At 44.5% G+C, this 18,524-nt stretch overlaps 1 protein-coding gene across 2 annotated transcripts in view; it reads right to left on the bottom strand.

Annotated features, from left to right (window-relative positions):
- Positions 1-660: 660 nt before the first annotated feature.
- LOC8032830 (C-terminal-binding protein) overlaps positions 661-18,524 on the bottom strand; it is a 64,025-nt gene continuing 46,161 nt past the window's right edge. For both annotated transcript variants that reach the window (XM_040206133.3, XM_040206132.3), the window contains exon 6: positions 661-4,683. In XM_040206133.3, coding sequence (XP_040062067.1) covers positions 4,346-4,683 — 338 coding nt within the window. In that variant the 3' untranslated portion in view covers positions 661-4,345. The remainder of the gene's footprint in view (positions 4,684-18,524) is intronic.

Below are 18,524 nucleotides of genomic sequence, written 5' to 3'. Positions count from 1 at the left end.
AGCAAAATGAAAACTCTTGTTCAGATATTCCTCAGTGTGGTGTTTGTGCGGCAGTCATTAACCTTTTCTGTGCTAAACTATTTGTAGGTAAAGAACGTGTCAGTAGTTGCAACCCAATAATCACCTGGAGCCACAAAACTAGCCCCCATTTTGGTTATTTTGAGGCAAGATGGCTGTAGCAAATTTTGCATTTTCAAACTGACTAGAGGCTCCTCTTAATCAGCAGTTCAATAACTACAAAGGTAACAAGTGCTAGCTGCTAGCACCAGAAATTGCCAGCACATATTACTTTGCTCCCCACACGACTCTCCTTGAAGGCTGGAGCAAGAACTGGGGCCCTAATCTGGACACTTGGCGGAAAAGTCGGCGGCTATGATTGGCCGACGCCAAGGTCAAGTGTGGCATTGGCCAATCGCGGCCGCCAGATTTCTCGCCGTCGTTTTCGCCAAGCGTCCAGCTTAGGGCCCCTGGTGCCAGTCTGTTAAAAACTGGGAGAAATTAAACTTGGACAATTCAAAATTACAATCCGAGCACTTCAGCATGCTCAAACGTTTAACCGTTTTTACTTATGGTGCACATGTAGTTTTTGGGACCTCAATTGCATCCTTCAACTATGCATCGATAGCACCCAGGTGGGTGAAAAAAACATGGTAATGCGTCTATTGTATACATGTTTTATTGGTCACAAGAGCAAAAACTTCACTGACCAGCACCATTTGTACAAGTTACGCAACAAAAATGTTTTTTTTTTTGTGTGTGTGAAATGAGACAAAAAGCATATACTGAAACAAAGGGCATTGCACACATGCTTCTTACACATAGGAGCCAAGGTTTTCAGCTATGATAAGACAAGCCTGGGCAATGTCCCAAATGGCCAATAACACCGCAAGAAAAAGTTAAAGTGGGATGACGTGTACATTAACCATTTAATTCAGACGAACTCAAATACAGTCGTGCCTTGTTAATATGGATTTCTAGCAGTATGGACAAAACAATATAGCATGAATTCCTTCCACCTGACATACTAAAATCACATTACTATGAAGAGTTCCAGCTTTGGGAATAGAGAATGACGCACGCTCGTTATAATGCACATTGAAGGGGATGGTTTGGTGGACTATCTGGAGACTGGACATACAGGATGACGCCATACAACATCACTCGTCACAAGTGCTTTGTTCTCGCAAAGCGTAGCACAATGCCAGGCTGCTCTACTTACAGCTGACTTTAGCACAAAGGACAGGACTGTCCACCTCCTGTGAAAAATGTCTCGCTATGACCCTAGATAAAGAAACAAACTGTTGGCTCGCCCGAAGAAATTTGTACATTCAAATGAGAAAGGGATTGGCGAGTTGGGGAAATCACTAAAAGCAACCATGTTCCTTAAAGGCCAGATCCAAGCAGACGTGCGTGCCAACAAGTACCCCACCAAGCAAGCAGCCGCACCATGTCAGAAGTTGTGCAGGATACAAAAACAAACAGCCATCCTTTTCAAGGTATTGCATAAATAATGGCACAAATCCCGGGCCCTTTGACATGCACAGTGCAAGATAGTGCACAGAAACAAGTCTCTCGAACTGTCTGCTGCGACTGCTTTGCGGAAATCCATAGGGCCAGTGGGCAAGAGGGTGGGCTATCGGGCTCCAGCACAAAACTCCAGCTTTCTTCCAAAATGGAGCCAGGGAAGCCTCAAAGACGCACAAGGTGATAATGCAAAATGTACAGCGATGCAAAAAGAAAGACACCTGCTTGAATATAAGTGATGACCACCATATAATATTGAGGTCAATGCTGCCACTTTCCTTCTTGCAGGGGGGGGGGGGGGGGGGAGTAACAGCAGTTGCCAAAAATGGTCTTTGACATTTGTTCAGCCAAAATTTGTTCCACTCGCAGGAAGACTGCCAGATGAAGGCAGTCACATGCACAACAGCACAACCTTAGTCTGCTCAAACCGATTAATAAGAACTCATCTAGCTGGACGCAAATTCATAATTAGGGTTCCGTGTTTTCCTCAAATACCGATAAACCCCCAAATTTAATCCACCCGAGCCAGTTTTATTGAAAATAAAGGAAAACCTAAAAACCCAAAATTCGAGCTCTCCTCGAATACGAAAAACCACACCTTCCTGGGTGTACAACTCCATTTTGTGCCAATCGGGAACATAGCCTCGACCGAACTGTCACCGAGGCAGCTGCCTTTTCGGAACCACACCCCCGTTTCCTTCTCTTATTGGTACTGGGTCACTTTCAAAGTATTCGGGTGCACGCATGTTACCTGCAGGTTGAGGAATCCCATGCCCTATTTTTGCCCACAAGAGCCTTGACAAACAACCTTATGTAGAAAAAACACATCTTGGAATTTGCAGAAAAATAGAAAACACGGAAGCCTATTTATAATGAAGTTCAGCCCAAACAAGTGCCCACACATGGTTTAATCGGAACTACCTCCCAATTTTCTTTGGGTATTACTCGGACATTTTCAAACTCTTAAAGCAAATTTTTAGCAAGTATCAGTGTTGCTAAAAACCACTTTGGATGCGCACTCCCACAATGCATTCCCATGTCCTTCAAAACAAAGTGAGAACTTCCCTTAAAAGAAGAGCTACTGTAAATTTCTTAACACAAAAGATGTCCTGAACACACGATAGCTAGAAACTCTGTTTCACCCTAAACGGACATTATGGCCAACCAAGCAATCCAGTGGCAAATGTGTGCCACCTCATAACCAGGCACACAGTTAAGCTGCACATTCTCAGTGCAAGACTGGCTCAGACAGCTTGTAGCACTTGCCAGGATTCATTCAAGGTGGGACAGAGCATACATACATCACAAGTTCAATATAGCAAAGCCCAACTTCCCACAATAGTGTTCATTACAAAGACAAAAGCTTGAAATGATAAATGTTTTCATGTACTGACCTGGCATAATGTAAAAAGCCGGGTTGCTTTCGAGGTAAACCTGTAGCAACTGCTCATTTTATGTGTTAGCACAGGTGAAGATCATTTTACCACTAGAAACTGCCTGCATGGCATCAGTCTGCCAATATTACCCACATTGTATTCAGTGGAGCTTCAAATGGATGACACTAAAGTCCACAACCTTCAATAAGCTTATCAACGATACGTGTGAGGCAATTCCTGAACACGCGACATACTGGCAATGTTAGACAATAGATAAAAACCAGCTAGCACATGAGCACATTTCCTCTTCAGTGGGGCAACCTACCAGCCTCATTAGAGCAGAGATAGTACAAGTCTACAGGCAAGAAGGAATTTTTATACCTATTTGAGAAACGCCTAACCGAGCGCGAGAAATGCACCCCATGACAAAGTTTGTGGGAAGTCAGGCATTACTCCACCAAACCAGCTAGCCCTCGAAAGGCTTGCACACCAACTGTTCTCTCAACGAGTGTTCATACTAACGAGGCACGACTGCAGTCTGTTTCTGATGGATACCCACAGATTGTGGCAAAATGCTGCACTTGTCCTAAGATAACCAGATGAGTACAGCCAGAAAGAACAAAATCAACACACATGCACAAGGCTAGTGAAAAAAAAAGAAAAAAAAAAAAAAGAAGATGAGTACAACGTTTCGGCCAGACAACCTTCTGCACACCTAGTCCTTGTGCATGTGCATTGTCAAATGAACTCAAATCTCCCCTCCGAGACTTGACGCATATTGATGCCTTGTTTTGAAACGGCTCCAGTGCAAACTCAATGTGCAAAAAGTTTCCAAAAGATTATAAAGAGTAACATAAAAAGCGGCGACTTAAAAACTCACACTACATAGCAAGCCGAGGAAGATTTCAAAATGACTGGTACCAGTAAGTACGATCAGCCATCAACAAAAATGTATGTGTGCCTCGAGAATGGTTTACAGAAGAAAATGTGTACACAGTGCAGTTCACCTACGACGTCGACATCAACAGACCCTCCCAATTCAATTGGGGCAGACCGCCCAAGCGCAGCCTCCCAAATGGAAAACAAATGTCGACAGCAGCCTAGAACGCCTCCCGGCGGGCGCAAGTGAACTGCACTGCGTCCAGACGCCTATGCTTACAAAAGAAGAAGCGGCGGCTCCCCCAAGCAGCACCCAGCGCAAGCTCCGAGCGGCAAGCCACAGGGCCCCGGAGCGGCCGGGCAAGCGCCAAGAAGGGACCGAGCGTTAAAAGGTGCCAAGTTTTATTTGGGACTGCCACCCATCAAATGTTAATGCACACATGAACGTGGAAGGAATGGAGCCTAAAGCAGCCAACTAAAAGAGCCTACCTAGGAGGGGAAACAGAAGCACACAAGAGCTAGACAGGAGGAATGAAGGTCGTAGGAGGGGCCCCTGGAATGATATGTCAGTGCACCTCCGAGCTCTCGGGCTTGGGGGCCAGGTGGTTGGCCGAGTCCTGCAGGTGCGAGGTCGAGTGCGGCACGCCGGGTGCCAGCGGCTCCAGCGCTGTCGTAGAGTGTGGCACCCCCATGGGGTTGTAGTTGTAGGCGCCCCCGTTGATGCCGTCCCCATAGCCGACAAAGTACTCCTTGTTGACGCAGTTGCGCAGCGAGTCTGGGATGCGCCCCACTATTGCCCGCCGGATCTCCGTGGCCGCCATCTCGCGCAACTCTGTGCAGCTGGCGTCGCTGTACCAGGCCGCGTGCGGTGTGCAGATCAGGTTGGGGGCCTCCTTCAGGGGGCCTGCACACACGGGCCCACACTCACTCCCCGGGACACTGCCTGTCCCACCACACTTCCGGGAAGACATCAAAACTCGCCTGCAAAACCACTTCACATACGGTCCCAACAGGAAAGAAAATTACCCCCCCCCGACTGTTGCCTGGACATACAGGATGATGCCATACGAAACCCCCAGTCGGAGGTGGCAGAGCTAGCAGGAGTTGGCTGCCCTGAATCAGACACTAAAAGAACTCAAGGACTATATGGCGAGAAACTGAGGGAGAGCAGATGAGCCAAGTCAAGCTACCTTTGTTTCTACTTGCTGTTGAAACGCATTGCAAACTTGAGTAGAGACGAGGGAAGCTAGCTTTTGCACCTACCTGCTCATCATTGCACCAGAGCTTGGCGTGCACTCTTGATCTCCTCCTCTCCCTCCACCGTATAACAGGGTTTCTTAAAAATGACTAAAGCTTAAAACTCAAGATCCGTAACACGGATGCACCTTTGGTAGAACGTTCACAAATGGACACAAGCTTACATGTTCAAACTAAACAAACATGCCAAAATATAGAAACAGTACAACAACGTACAAAGTGATGTGCACAGCAGCAAAAGGCATGATTTGTAAAGAATTATTGCTCAATGTGATCCGTCCTTGCATTGAAGCTCCTTGATACCAATAATACTCTCTTGGTGCCCAAAACAAGCTTCCAGGTGATTGCAAGAGTAAATTGGTCATTTGTAAATGATTGAGTTACAAATCATCACTTGATTGCCTAGGTTAGGGATCGGCAAACCGCGGCCACCAGCAAAGCCACCCCTGCCACTTCCTCGGAGATTGAAGGACCATATGGCAGTTTTGACCTCAGATGGGGTTAGACACAAACAAGGAATCGGCATTGTTCGGCATCCCAATACTTGGGCAGAGAATGTCTTCACTTCCTTTTCGCCTCTTTCTTAACACATTAACTGGTCACTGCTTGACTAAGACAAGCTTGATGAATCATAGTCCATTATTTCCCACGGATGATTGCAATGGCCTTCCGACTGCTTCTGACGCTGGGAGAAACGGGCTCAAGCTGCCGATGTGCTGATGTTAACGTACGACATCACAAGATGGCAGACCAGTAAAGATGCAGGTCTGTTTGGTTATGTTGTATTACTACCATTAAAAACTATTTAAACATTTTTGGGGAATTTACTTGCTGCTCTAGGCTCAGTTTCCTGTGCTCTTTCAGAAATTATGTCTACTTGAAAACATTCAAATTGACGCCGGAGCTCCCGTTTAAGGGGGGACACTACCCAGAAAAAACAATTTCTGCAAAAAAAGCTGATTTTAGAAAATGTCATATTTACAACCAACAACATCTAGAGAGTATTCCCAGAACGTTTCATTAGTTTACACTACATAGTTAATTTTTTATAATTTTTTTTCGGTCTACCGATGCTAAAGAAAAGGTAGGGGTTGGAACACTTTGAACACATTTTTCTCCATTCCACTTTTTGGCATAAATTTCACTTTAGGAAAACTATTGTTTTTTTATTATGTAACTTGGATTCATTTTTATGAGATTTTCTAGGGTGTGAAGATAGCTATGAGCTTGTATTTCTTATTTTTGTCAATTTCCATGCTCAAGAACTCAAATTTTGGACAAAAGATGGAAATCTAAAAAACAGCATTTATGTTTATGTGACTTTTTTGTCATAAAAGATGAACTGTCCTAAAGCAGTATAACACATAGCACAACAAATTTATACATAATTTCAAAACGATAGTTTTCCTATGCAAACACGCCCACTTTCATCTTTAAACATTTGCAATTTTTTTTCATACTTTACCCAGGTTAACAAAATTTTGCACAAATGTTCTCAACATGAACAGAAACAAGCCCTGTAAATGTCATTAAATGATACAAGTGGTTCAAGAATTAACTTTTTTGGGTAGTGTCCCCCCCTTTAGGGCTCATGACGACAATGTTATGAAAGGTAAGTGGGATGCCCCCAACCACACTTCTGTCCGAGCTTCTTTAATCCCTTCCAGGAAAGGTTTCCACATTGCTTCGGCTAACCTTGCATGGATGGCCATAGTATGCTGAACCGTCAACAGTGTTTTGGTCTCCCTCACGAAAGCAAGCCATAAAGACCAAACCCCACCTCCCTTACGAGGGCTTTAACTCCCGGCAACTAGAGGGCATCAAAGCACATGCTTCAATGGCGTTCCAAGGCAACACCGATGTTGTCCAAGGTCGGCGTTTTCATGTGTGCCCCTCAGTGGTTGTAAAAGCAAGATCTTGGTGCTCCCGGAAATGACCACTTATGCGCCCATTACAGGCTTTCCCACTCAGAATAATCCAAGTGCCAGCTTTTTTTAATCCTACTGTCCCTGAATGTCATCCTGCTATATATCAATTTAAGCCAAGTTTCAATGAATTTAGTCCAAGTTGTCAACAATTTAATCCCAACGCCATTCAGTTTAAAGAAGCTGTGCAACAATTTTAACGTTGAAAAAATTTGCATCTCCTTTTGTCACTGTTTATCTTGTCAAAAAGGACAAAAAACACATCTCCTTCCTTCAAAATGTTGCGATTTCGACGCATAATCGCGAGGCAAAAATTGAAATATTTCCCGACCTGCAGCCGCGAGCGGCAGCCATGAGAAACACGCGGCATGACGTCAATGGGGAACTTGTAAAACAACAGGAAGTTGTGCAAATACCTGCTCGATAGAAGGTAATTTTTCTATAAATCTTGTCATTCCAACATAAATATAAATGCGTCAAAAACCTGGTATCATCGACAAAACTATTATATAGAGTTTTAGTGGCGACATCTATCCTAGGTCCACAAAAACGTCAGCTCCATCTGCTACTGCGAACAGCTGCCAGAAGCCGGACGGGGATGGCTGGACCAGACGAGACTTTCCTCCTTTTGCAATGTTGATCGTGCTGCGCAAGCATGTGGGTGAGTGGGTGAGTTCTCGCTGCTCACCGATGGCTCTAGACAGAGAGCTTCACCGGTACCCCGCGCGACCCCAATTGACGTCGCAGCGCACGTGACTCGAAAGCGGGTGAAAGAGTTAAGGTGCCGAAAACCTCAATCTTTGTCGATTTTTCAAATAAAAACTAAGACATGCAGGCAAAAGCGTTTTTTTGTTCTTTACTTCAGAGAGGTCGAGACACCAGGTCCCAAATTATTTAAGCAAAGCACTGGAATTGCTGCACAGTTCCTTTATTTCAAGAATAACTTAATATAATCCGTTAATCTCTGTGAAATAAGTATGAATACAAACTTATATGTTACAACCGTTTTAGACGTCCAAGTTGCTTGTAATTCATGAACGACCTTTCACTGTATATGCGCATTGCGTGAGTGGTTCTCTCGTGAATTTGGAGGGATTTCTAGAACCATAATACGTAAGCTCGAGACTGAATGATGGGGATGTTATGTCGGTCTTAGAATAGCAACAGAAGTTTTCAAGAGGCTTGACAGTGAAACCGTGTTTAAAAAGTTTGTATTTCAATTAGGTGTATGTATTCAATGGCATGAAAATTTTCATTGCAAATGAAGATGCTGATTATGGACTGCATGTATTCCACGCTCGGATAGGCGAGTTGCATTTCATTGGTTTGAAGGGCAGGCACAATGTACTTGAAATGATTGCTGTCATAGGCCGCGAAATCAACACGTTGAATTTTCTGCATTGCTTCTTGCATCGCCGTTTGGAGCATCTGCCATTGGTGTTCCTTTAAGGCGGTAGCTTCAGGCTGCGCAAGTACGGCTGCGCTGTGCTCATTGAGGTAAGCTTTCACGCTGGACTGGAACTTGGAAAAAACCTCGAATGGGTTGAAGAACGGACTGTATGGCGGTAAGTAGTTCAAAGGGGTGCCCCTGGGCAAAGTGGTGTGTCGGTGTGCAGGAGTATCATCAAATATAATGAATGCATCTTGGCCAGGAGCTGTTGCCATGATTTCTCTCTAACTTCCACCAGGAATTCATTGGAAGTCAACCAGGACATGTTTTCTACACTCCTCTAAAAGAGGATCCCATCAGCAGACATGCATGCGAGGATGTTGATATTGGGCCCTCTGGTACGTGTAGTTCTCATGACGGCATCCTTCATAAATTTTTGGCCTCCCAAACCTCCGACTACACCAAATAATGAAGTTTGTCTTGTGAACGTAATATAGAAGTTGAAGCTGGCTGTCCCCCTGCAGCCCCGAAGCGCATTCTTTTCTTGCACTTTTTACGTCATCGTGATTTTGGTCAACGGGCTGCAGGGAAAGTTGCTTTGTTGTGTAACCACGTCCATCCAAAAGTCTCAATTGTAGATAGGCTGATAAGCTGATTTGGATACCTGGTCCAGTTGCTTCAAGCTCTTGCTTGAGCTGCTTCAGCGTGTAGGTCGGGTGTTCATCCACCATAGCTGCCAGATCCTGCTCAACATCGGAGTCGAATGTCTTCTTTGAGCCTCCTCTGGGTTTCGTTTCATCTATGTCAGTCTTCGCAATTGACCGAGAAGTTTTCACGTTAATTCTTAGCGTTTCAGCAAGCTGCTCAATGCTACTGCACCGTCGCCAGCAGTCAAGCAGCCGTGCCCGATCTTGATCGGATACTTTTTGGTAAAATTGTTTAGAAAGGTTTGAAACCTTCCGAGGTCAACCTCAACACCTTGCACTGAACAAACTCATTGCCAAGAGCGTTCACAAATGCGGGCGACTTGCGTGCAAATCGCTGAACCGCTCTTATCGTTTTATCTGCCTCTGTGACTTGAGAATCGACAGCCGTCTGCAACCAAGCGGGGGATGACAGGTTATCGTCTGCAACCACAGCATGGTGCAAGCATACCGCGAAGTGTTTGCAGACAACGCAAGAAGTGCTGCCTGATGGTTTCATTGACGGACGTCGTCTGCTATTCAATGGCGACTGTCTGCGAAAACTTCGCGGTATGTTTGAGCCAGGCCGCTGCTTCATCTACAGGCTTCTGCTGCTTTAAATCGCCCGCAAAAACTATGAGGTGGTTATGGGCAGTCTTGGGTAAGTTACTTTTAAAAAGTAATTCGTTACAGTTACTTTTAGAAAAAAGTAGCGAAGTTACCGTTACAGTTACCGCAACAAAAGAGTAACTCGTTACAGTTACTTTTGAAAAGTAACGACATTACTTTTCAGTTACTTTTCTATAACACAAAAAATTATTAAAAGCTAGAAAACACCCCTCACCAAGTTTTATTGCATAAAATTAAGACTTACGCTTTTTACTTCATATTGTAACTCAGCAGCAGTTGCTTCTCGAAATTAGTGTTTGAAAGTTTCCGCGCCGGAGTAGTGGTGCGAATCAAAATACGAAACATCTGCAGTGCGGAGTAGTGGCGCTAATCAAAATACGAAACATGCGCAGTGAGGAGTAGTGGCGCTAATCAAAATACAAAACATACGCAGCGCCCTCCGCCTGTATTCTTTCACGGTTGATTCACCAGATTAAAAAGCGTTTGCACAGAAAAATGAAAAAAAAAAAAAAAAACACAACATAGATAGTGCTCAAGACATTAAGATGTAAGTGTTCAGTCACAAAGTACAAGCGCGTGCGTAAAGATAACTATATGTTTTTTCATCAAATCTACACGTCGCTATATTCGGGTCGTGACTCGCGAGAAAGAATGTATTCACAAGTTTGTACAAGGCCAACTTGACACTCGAAATGTCGGAACAGACGATTTGGAAAGTTCGAGGAATAGCTAAATGGTACTCGTTCAGTGACATATTATTTATAAAAAGCTGGAAAGTAACGACAAAAGTAACGTTGTTACTTTCATCGTTACTTCAGAAAAAAGTAATAGAACTACAGTTACAAGTTATATTTTTAAAAAGTAACTCGTTACAGTTACAAGTTACCAGAAAAGTAATTAAGTTACAGTAACGCGTTACTACTCAAGACTGGTTATGGGTTATTAATTTTCAATGAAAATGTTCACGCCATTGGATGCATATACCTAACTAAAATAAAAAAATTTCAAACAGTTCCACAGTCAAGCCTCTTAAAAATTTTCATTACTATTCTAAAACCGACAAAACAATCCCCATCATTTAGTCTTGAGCTTAAGAATTACGGTCTAAGAAATCCCTCAAAATTCATGAGAGAACCAGTCACAAAATATGCATATACAGTGAAAGATCCTTGATGACATGCAGGCAACTTAGACATCTAAAACGGCTGTAACATATAAGTTAGTAGTCAGACAATTCACAGACATAACGGACTAAATTGAGCGACTCTTGAATTAAAATGAATGGCATTGGGATTAAATTGTTGACAACTTGAATTAAATTCATTGCCAGTTTGATTAAACTGGTGCACAGCTGGATTAAATTAAGGGACACTGATTAAAAAAAGCTGGCACTTAAAATATTATGAGCGAGAAAACCTGTAGACGCTGGGATTACACTTGCTAATGCGGTTGGTCGTAAAATCGTAAAATAAACCATATGTGGGCCCAGCTCAAGGCAGCACAAGACAGCCTCACTTTGGTAGTACAGTTTGCAAGGATGAAGGGTTGCAACAGTCGTAATAATGGGAATAAAACTAAAAAGCGGATGCTGTCATGGGGGCAAAATGTTTCACATACTGAACTCTAAGGGATTCTGTACAGTACACTAAGCTTGATAGTTGAAAGACAGAGATGTAGCAAAGAGTAATGATGTCCACAATAACCTCCTTACCGTGCTCATTGGCCATTGATCACCCGTGATCAATGGATTGCATGCGCCGCGAAAATTCAAATTTGGTGTGCTGGAACACGTTACGCAATCTTAGTGGTAGCCGGAGAGCTATAGTTTTGTTTTCGATGTAGTTTTTCTTTTTCATGTGAGGCAGCCAATTATCAGCAAATAATCACTGGTGCGAAACGGAAACTACACACTTGTGTAGTTTCCGTTTCTGCCAAAACGAGATGTTATGCATGCACTACCGCTTTCGATATTCTTGCTTTCAGCGCAAATGCACCGACGTTCTTGGTGCAGTGGCTGCGCGTGCATGAAAAACGTAAATGGACGGGTGCAGTCATTCTGCTGTGAGAAGCAACTCACACGAGGTGTTCTACAAACAGCGGAACAACTCTAAATGGTTGTAACAAATCACGATGGCCGGGTGGCCGTTCACTATTACAAAATTATGCGCGTATGATGCTCGGCTTGTTTCCGAAGGGATCTTTGTAGACACTCCGCGTGCATTGCAGAACACAGCAGGGGTACCGGGGCATACTTTTGGAGCCTGCACCTTCCGCTTCAGCAACGTATATGCAGCCAACGCGGCTAGGACGCGAGGACGCAAGCTCGAACACTTGGATCAGTATGGACAGTACAGCGGAGCACCCCCCAACATGGCGGACATATGAAGTTCGCGCACGGTAAACCTGATGGCGCTATTCATTTTTGCATATGGCCTATTGGCTGCATTTCGATATATTATAACAAATCCCAGAGAAAAGCTCACCGGAGAAAAGTTCACCGCTAAACCGGCAGATGCGGAGAAAAGCTCACCAGCCATTGAGTTTATGCGGAGAAAAGCTCACCAATGTTTTTAACAACGCAGCTCTTAGGCGCCAGTTTCCGGCTTGAGCGGCGGTGGCGTAACCGTGAGGTCACGAGACCTCACGGTTACCGCGACGCCGCTCGGAGGGAGGAGGAGCAGGCAGGATGAGGAGCTGAGGAGTTCATGGCCACTCCTCTAGTTCATGGCCACTAAAGCGACCAAGGACGTTATGAAGGAGGTTATTTTTTGCTTGTTTTTGTAATTTTAATTTGCCTATAACTTTTAAAATAAAGCAAAATTTGAAAAAAGTTTCATTAAGTTACTACGTTCAGTGCGGTCAGGTTCGGTGCAAATTAAAAACCAGTAAAAAAAAGTGAAAGCCGTTTACAAATCCCTGTAACGCCGAATTGGAGCGCAGCTCTTGAGGAGGAGGAGTGAAGGGTACTGAGGGGAGGGTAGACCCCTCCTCCTCCCCTCATTCTTTAATATGCTCCGGGGGGGGCGGTCACGTGACCTCGGGGGGGGGGGGGGGGGGTGTCACGTGACTTCGGGGAGGGGGGTCACGTGACCTCGGGGGGTCACGTGACCTCGGGGGGTCACGTGGCCTCAGAGGGGTCACGTGACCTTGAGATGACCTTGGGGAGGAGACCACGTGACCTCGGGGGTCACGTGACCTCAGAGGGGTCACGTGACTTGGGGGTCACGTGACCTTCAAAGGGTCACGTGGGGTCTTGGGGTCACGTGACCTTGAGATGACCTTGGGAGGGGTCACGTGACCTCGAGGGGTCACGTGACCTTGGGAGTCACGTGGGGTCACGTGACCTTGAGATGACCTTGGGAGGGGTCACGTGACCTGGAGGGGTCACGTGACCTTGGGGGTCACGTGACCTTGGGATGACCTTGGTTACGCCGACGGCGACGGCGACGCCGCTCAAGCCGGGAACGGGCCCCTAAGAGCTGCGCTCTAAAAGTCCTTGTAGGGACTTCATAAAAAAAAAAAAAATACTTTTGTATTATTTTATTGGGTATATTGCCCCCAAATGAATAATTGCGGGCAAGTGTTTTTTGTGGTTTACTCTTCATCTCTAGGCAACGAAAGTAAAGGCTGGTTCACACTGCCCCATTTTCTTGCGTTTAGTTACGTTACGAAATATTACGTTGGAATCACCGGGGCTTCTGTGCTTCATATTAAGCGAGGCTACCAGTTCAAGGAGAAAGCATGACACGCGACAGTCGAGACACGAATGTTTCGGTGACTTATTCGCAACGTAACTTAACGCAAGAAAATGGGGCAATGTGAATGAGCCATAACTGAAAACCTAATGAATTTGAAAAACACAAAAAAGTTCGAAAACTTAGTAGTGTCTGCCTAAAAATCAAAACTAAATGCAGAAAATCCGAAAGTGCATGCACAACAAGGCGGTACCTGAAATTCTCTGTGAAGATTTTGTTAACCTTTGAAAACAAGATAAAACAGTCAATAGGATATCGAGGTTTCTTCCCTCCACGGACATGCACGTTTTCTAGTCGTTCGAGCTGGTGTTTCCACACATTGCCTTTGTGTGATAGCGCCCGTCTACGGCGAGCCACCCCATGACCTTCAGAACTGCATACTGTCACCGGTGTTACTTGTGACCAGGGTGTAAGATAGACAGGTGGGGAAACGGCCCATAGAAGCCTACCGCAGCGCCGTGACCGGATTGTGTACTCGTCTGCTTGCGACAGATGGCGCTGCGGCGAGAGGAAAAAGATTGGAATCGAATTTGCATGGAACTCTACGGGAGAGTGTGCAAAATAAACCGAGAGCACGACAGTCGTCCATTGAAAATCCATGAGAAATCATCGCCGTCAGTTTAGTTGGTCGCCACCGGTCGCCTACCCGGAGTGAGAGTTTGCAGTGCTCCACATAGATGGCGCCACAGAAAAAGAGAAAACCGAGGGGGACACAATCCGGTCCCTCATTTGGCTCTCGTTTCCCCATCTGTCTATCTTACACCCTGCTTGTGACCTATAGAAGAACTAGTCTTCTGTAAGGTAGCGAATTGGGTGAGTTGGTAAACGTTATAGACGATGAAAAGCGTTCAAACGACGACGCAGTGAAGACAACAAACACGACAGGACGAAGCTGTTCTTGCAACTAAAGGTTTATTAGTGAAGAAAGCTAATAGGAAAACGGTTCACACACCGCTATTTATATTAGCTCGCAAAAAAACAAACCTCTTTATCTGACAGAGCTACCGACGGCGCACCGTCAGCTGTCAATAAACCGTTGTCTTTTTTACCGGTGTCCAATGTTCTGATTTTATACTTGCGGCTTCATTAGTATATGAAGTGGGTGATTACTAATTTCTGAGGAACTAGTAAATTTGCCCAATGAACTTGAAGAATATAACAAAAAAGAGAACATATTTTTAATGAAGTGAGTAATTCGAAATGTGTTAAATTGCCATGTGTGACACAAAACCCGCTAAGCTAAAAAAAAAAATTTAGAAAAGCGGTGAGCATTTTTTTTTTGCATCCTCTCAAAGGCCGGCGAGCTTTTCTCCGCATCTGCAGATTTTGTGGTAACCAATATACACACCAAAACTGTCCTAAACTGTCTCGCTCTGCAGTGACCCATAAAGAACTGTAAAAGAAAACTGCATCTCCCCCGAAAGAAATGGCCCACACGATGTTAATGCTGCAACGTGCGTGGCCCAGTTGGAAGCGCAAGAGACTGTTACGCAAGGGAATGGGGGTTCGAACTCCAGTCCTTTGTTTTATCAACCTTTGTTCTCGTGAAAAGTTACAGCCCATTGGCGGCTATTATCCAGTTTTCCAGTTCAGAACATTCATGCATGTAGAAAAGCAGCGGTAACGAGTGCTTCGGGGCAGTCGCCCTTCCGACGCCTCCTCTTCTTTAAGCTTGTGAGCACAAGTTTGCCTCATTAAACATTCATTTTCAGTTCTAAATTTGTTTGCCATTCTTCTATCTGTGACAATAGAAAGCACGTCTGATTTAGAAGACATGAACCCGTAAACAGATGTACTTTGTCACATTTGGTTCTTCACGTGGCTTATCGGTAGATAATTTATTTTTACTTTTTTATGTTTGCTCAACATTTGTAGCAAATGTGGCGTTTGTGACGACGTGAGTGCTAGTGGCACTTCAGGGACCCCATCTGACAACATATGGAAGCAGTATTCACACATTTTTAGCCATTTCACCCTTACAGCATTTGTGAGGTTTGCACTGTGGTGCACTTCATAGGACCTATTTATCAAAAAAAGTTTTACTCCGTGCACAGCAAGCAAAACGGCTGTCAACCAATCGTCAAGCGGGGCCTACAAAAGCTCCTCTTGCCACTCTCAACCTGTCAGAAACACGGATGTGCACATGTGGTAGAGTACAACAGGTTTCCGAGAACGAGAAATACATAAAATGCCACTGACAACTCCAACATCCATACTTCTTGTATGGTCACAAATGCTTCAAATGATTGATACATCCCCCCCCGAAAAAAAAAGTATAGCACAAAATGTTTCTTTTTTTTTTTTTATTTACCGCCGGTCAAAAATGTTTATCGCAATATATGTTGTAAAAAAGTTGGATCAAGGCAGAAATTTCAGTTACGTCACTCCCACGCAATTTTGTTTTGCTTTGGTGACTGAAGTGGACGCCGAGCTCTGGAAAAGCAAGCCAGCCGTGCTGGTGACGTAGCAGCCATACGCCCACTAGTTGCGACATTGAGAGGAGCTTTCTTCAGTAAGATCTAACTGACAAGACAGGCGCATGTCCACACTGAACGCGCAGATTGTGCAGTGCTTTTGTGTGGAGCTGCAACATACATGTGGATGTAGCTACCTCAAATTTACTTTACAATATTAGTAATTTAGGTAACAATAAAATCTAAAAAAAAACTATTTTTAACTTTTTGTGGCCCGTCTGGAGTTCTGAACACGCGCTTAGACAGATTGGCAATCCTGGCGCCCATACATCATTAATACCATACTTGCCAACCTGTGGACTTTCAAATTCGTAAAACTCCCGCGGTTGCGGGGGAGGGTACACGAAGCGATGTGCAGTTTAATGTCAGCCTTGCCACCGTGAGAAACGCTTACATCACACGTGCACTTGCTACAGAATCTAAACTTCTCTCCTTTTTTCGACGGAACTCCAAACCTCTTTTGAGGTTTGGAGTTCGCCATTGCGCCGCAAAGCCACTGCGACCAGGGGAATGCTATGATCACATGTGCAACAAACACACACAGATGCCGCACTGCTCGCCTCGAAACAGGCCGAAACAGAGAGGCCTAACCACACCTGAACACTGTGAACACGCCGAACCAACGTGCACCCAGTGCGCCGCCGAACACAAGAACAAAGGCTTTGGCCTTTGGATTGGTTTTGGATCTGTGGCCACCGGATAGACAGATAGTAAAAACATTGACGCTGCCGTGGACGGTACGTATCGCCCTCTTGTGGCGGTACAAGGCCAGTAACAACTTTACGAAAAAAATGTAAAAAAAAAATATAGTTTTTATATATACAGTGCAGTCCACTTATAACGATATTGAGAAAACCGCAAAATCCAATCGTTATAGCCGATTATCATTATATCTGGATCAAATCAAATCTAAAAAAATAGCGATCAAATCTAAAAAATTTGATCGCTATAAGCGATATATCGTTATATCTGGTATCGTTATAAGTGGATTACACTGTAATTTTTTTTTTTCGTAAAATTTGAAGCAAGATTCGTAAAATCGTAAAATTAGTTCCAATTCGTACATTTTATGAAAAATTCGGAAGGGTTGGCAGGTATGATTAATACAATATCTTAGAAGTAACTACAATGTAACTTGGTTACTTTTTGTAACCGTAGCTTTAACTAAATACAACTGTACTTGCAACTCAATTACTTTTGAACAGTAGCTTTCACAATGGACTTCTTCCAAAACCGACGAGCTACATCGCGGCGAAATACCACGCAGTGCACTCTGGGAACTAGTTCGCCACTCAGTTTCGGTTTCGACTGAGCAGCTTCATCTCATGCTATCACGCCGCGACCGAACGCGCTGCTTGCGTTTTCGATTATCTGACTTTTCACGAACGTACAACACACTTATTCTCGAGCGATACAAAACGAAGACCGGGGCACTTTCCTTGGTTCCCGAAACACCGGATATTATGAGTGCGTGTGCAAACGTAATAAGACGTGGCTTTAGTCACCTCACCCCACGAGTGCATCTTTGAGTTCAATTTCAATGATCCCGTCTAGTACCAGTGAACTAGAACTGAAATTTGGTCATCTGGAGCCTTACACGTATTTTGTTTGCCAAACGTCCGCTTCTTGTTACTTCATTTAGCAAAAAGCAAGCCGCATTCTCACAGGAGAATCAAAGTTGAGCCCAGCGTTGACGCATGAACTTTTAAGGAAACGCAATAAATTCGACCTCACAACTGCACAAAAGTTACTTTGATGTCTTCCCCGTGTCATCATATATCTCCCACTCAAATCTTATGCTGATAGAAGATGAACTTTTCGCAAACGCTGAGATCGGCTAGCTATGACGGAGGCCCCAACAAGCGTCCCCTACTCCTCGCTAAGCCTTTTTGGACGAGCATTACTGACGCCCAAGATCTGTGCCTGAACGGTGTGTCCGAAATGATCTCGGCATACTCAGGCAGGAAGAAAGGAAACGCATAATAAATATTATGGCCATTAGCAACCGTCAACCGCGCTTTGAATAGTTCAGTTGTATGGTTCATGCCCGTCCGGCGCACTTCCGGCGAACGGTACAACATTCTTCACACAAGTGCTCGACTTTTGCTTTCGTAAAACGGTCTGTATGTGCGAATGTGCCTATATGATTGCAGGATAACTTTATGCGCATACGCGATGTTGAACATTAATGGAATGCAAGCGGGTGGGGACTTCACTTCGTGCAGTGCTGCGGGTCAGTACAGATAAGAGATAAGAAGTGTGTTAAAATTGAGCTCTTCAATGGCGCCTCCGAGTTCTACCTCGCGTATTCGGGCGTATTAAGAAAAACAGGAATTGCAAAAAGTAATATTTCGTCTATGGACGCACGAAACAAACAAACTTCCTGATCAACAACACCAATGTAAAGGCGCGAGCTCGATGTATGCATACTTATTGGTTGCTACAGCTTGTTGATTCGTACACAAGCAAGATCCCCGAGCTTCGCAGCGTCGAAATTCCAAGCACTGGCTAGTCCACATACCTCGATTGGAACGCTAACAGAAAGGCTCAAGTACAAAAATACAACAAGCATGTGTTAAGACAAGCTATACGTCTCGGGCTTGTGCTAAAGCTTCGAGGTCTAGCCATTTA

This window comes from Ixodes scapularis, unplaced genomic scaffold, assembly GCF_016920785.2.
Source record: "Ixodes scapularis isolate PalLabHiFi unplaced genomic scaffold, ASM1692078v2 PGA_scaffold9__187_contigs__length_104089568, whole genome shotgun sequence".
NCBI classification, from domain to species: Eukaryota; Metazoa; Arthropoda; class Arachnida; order Ixodida; family Ixodidae; genus Ixodes; species Ixodes scapularis.
Note: the sequence above shows the minus strand (reverse complement) of the source record. Positions and strands in the feature narration are given on the sequence as shown.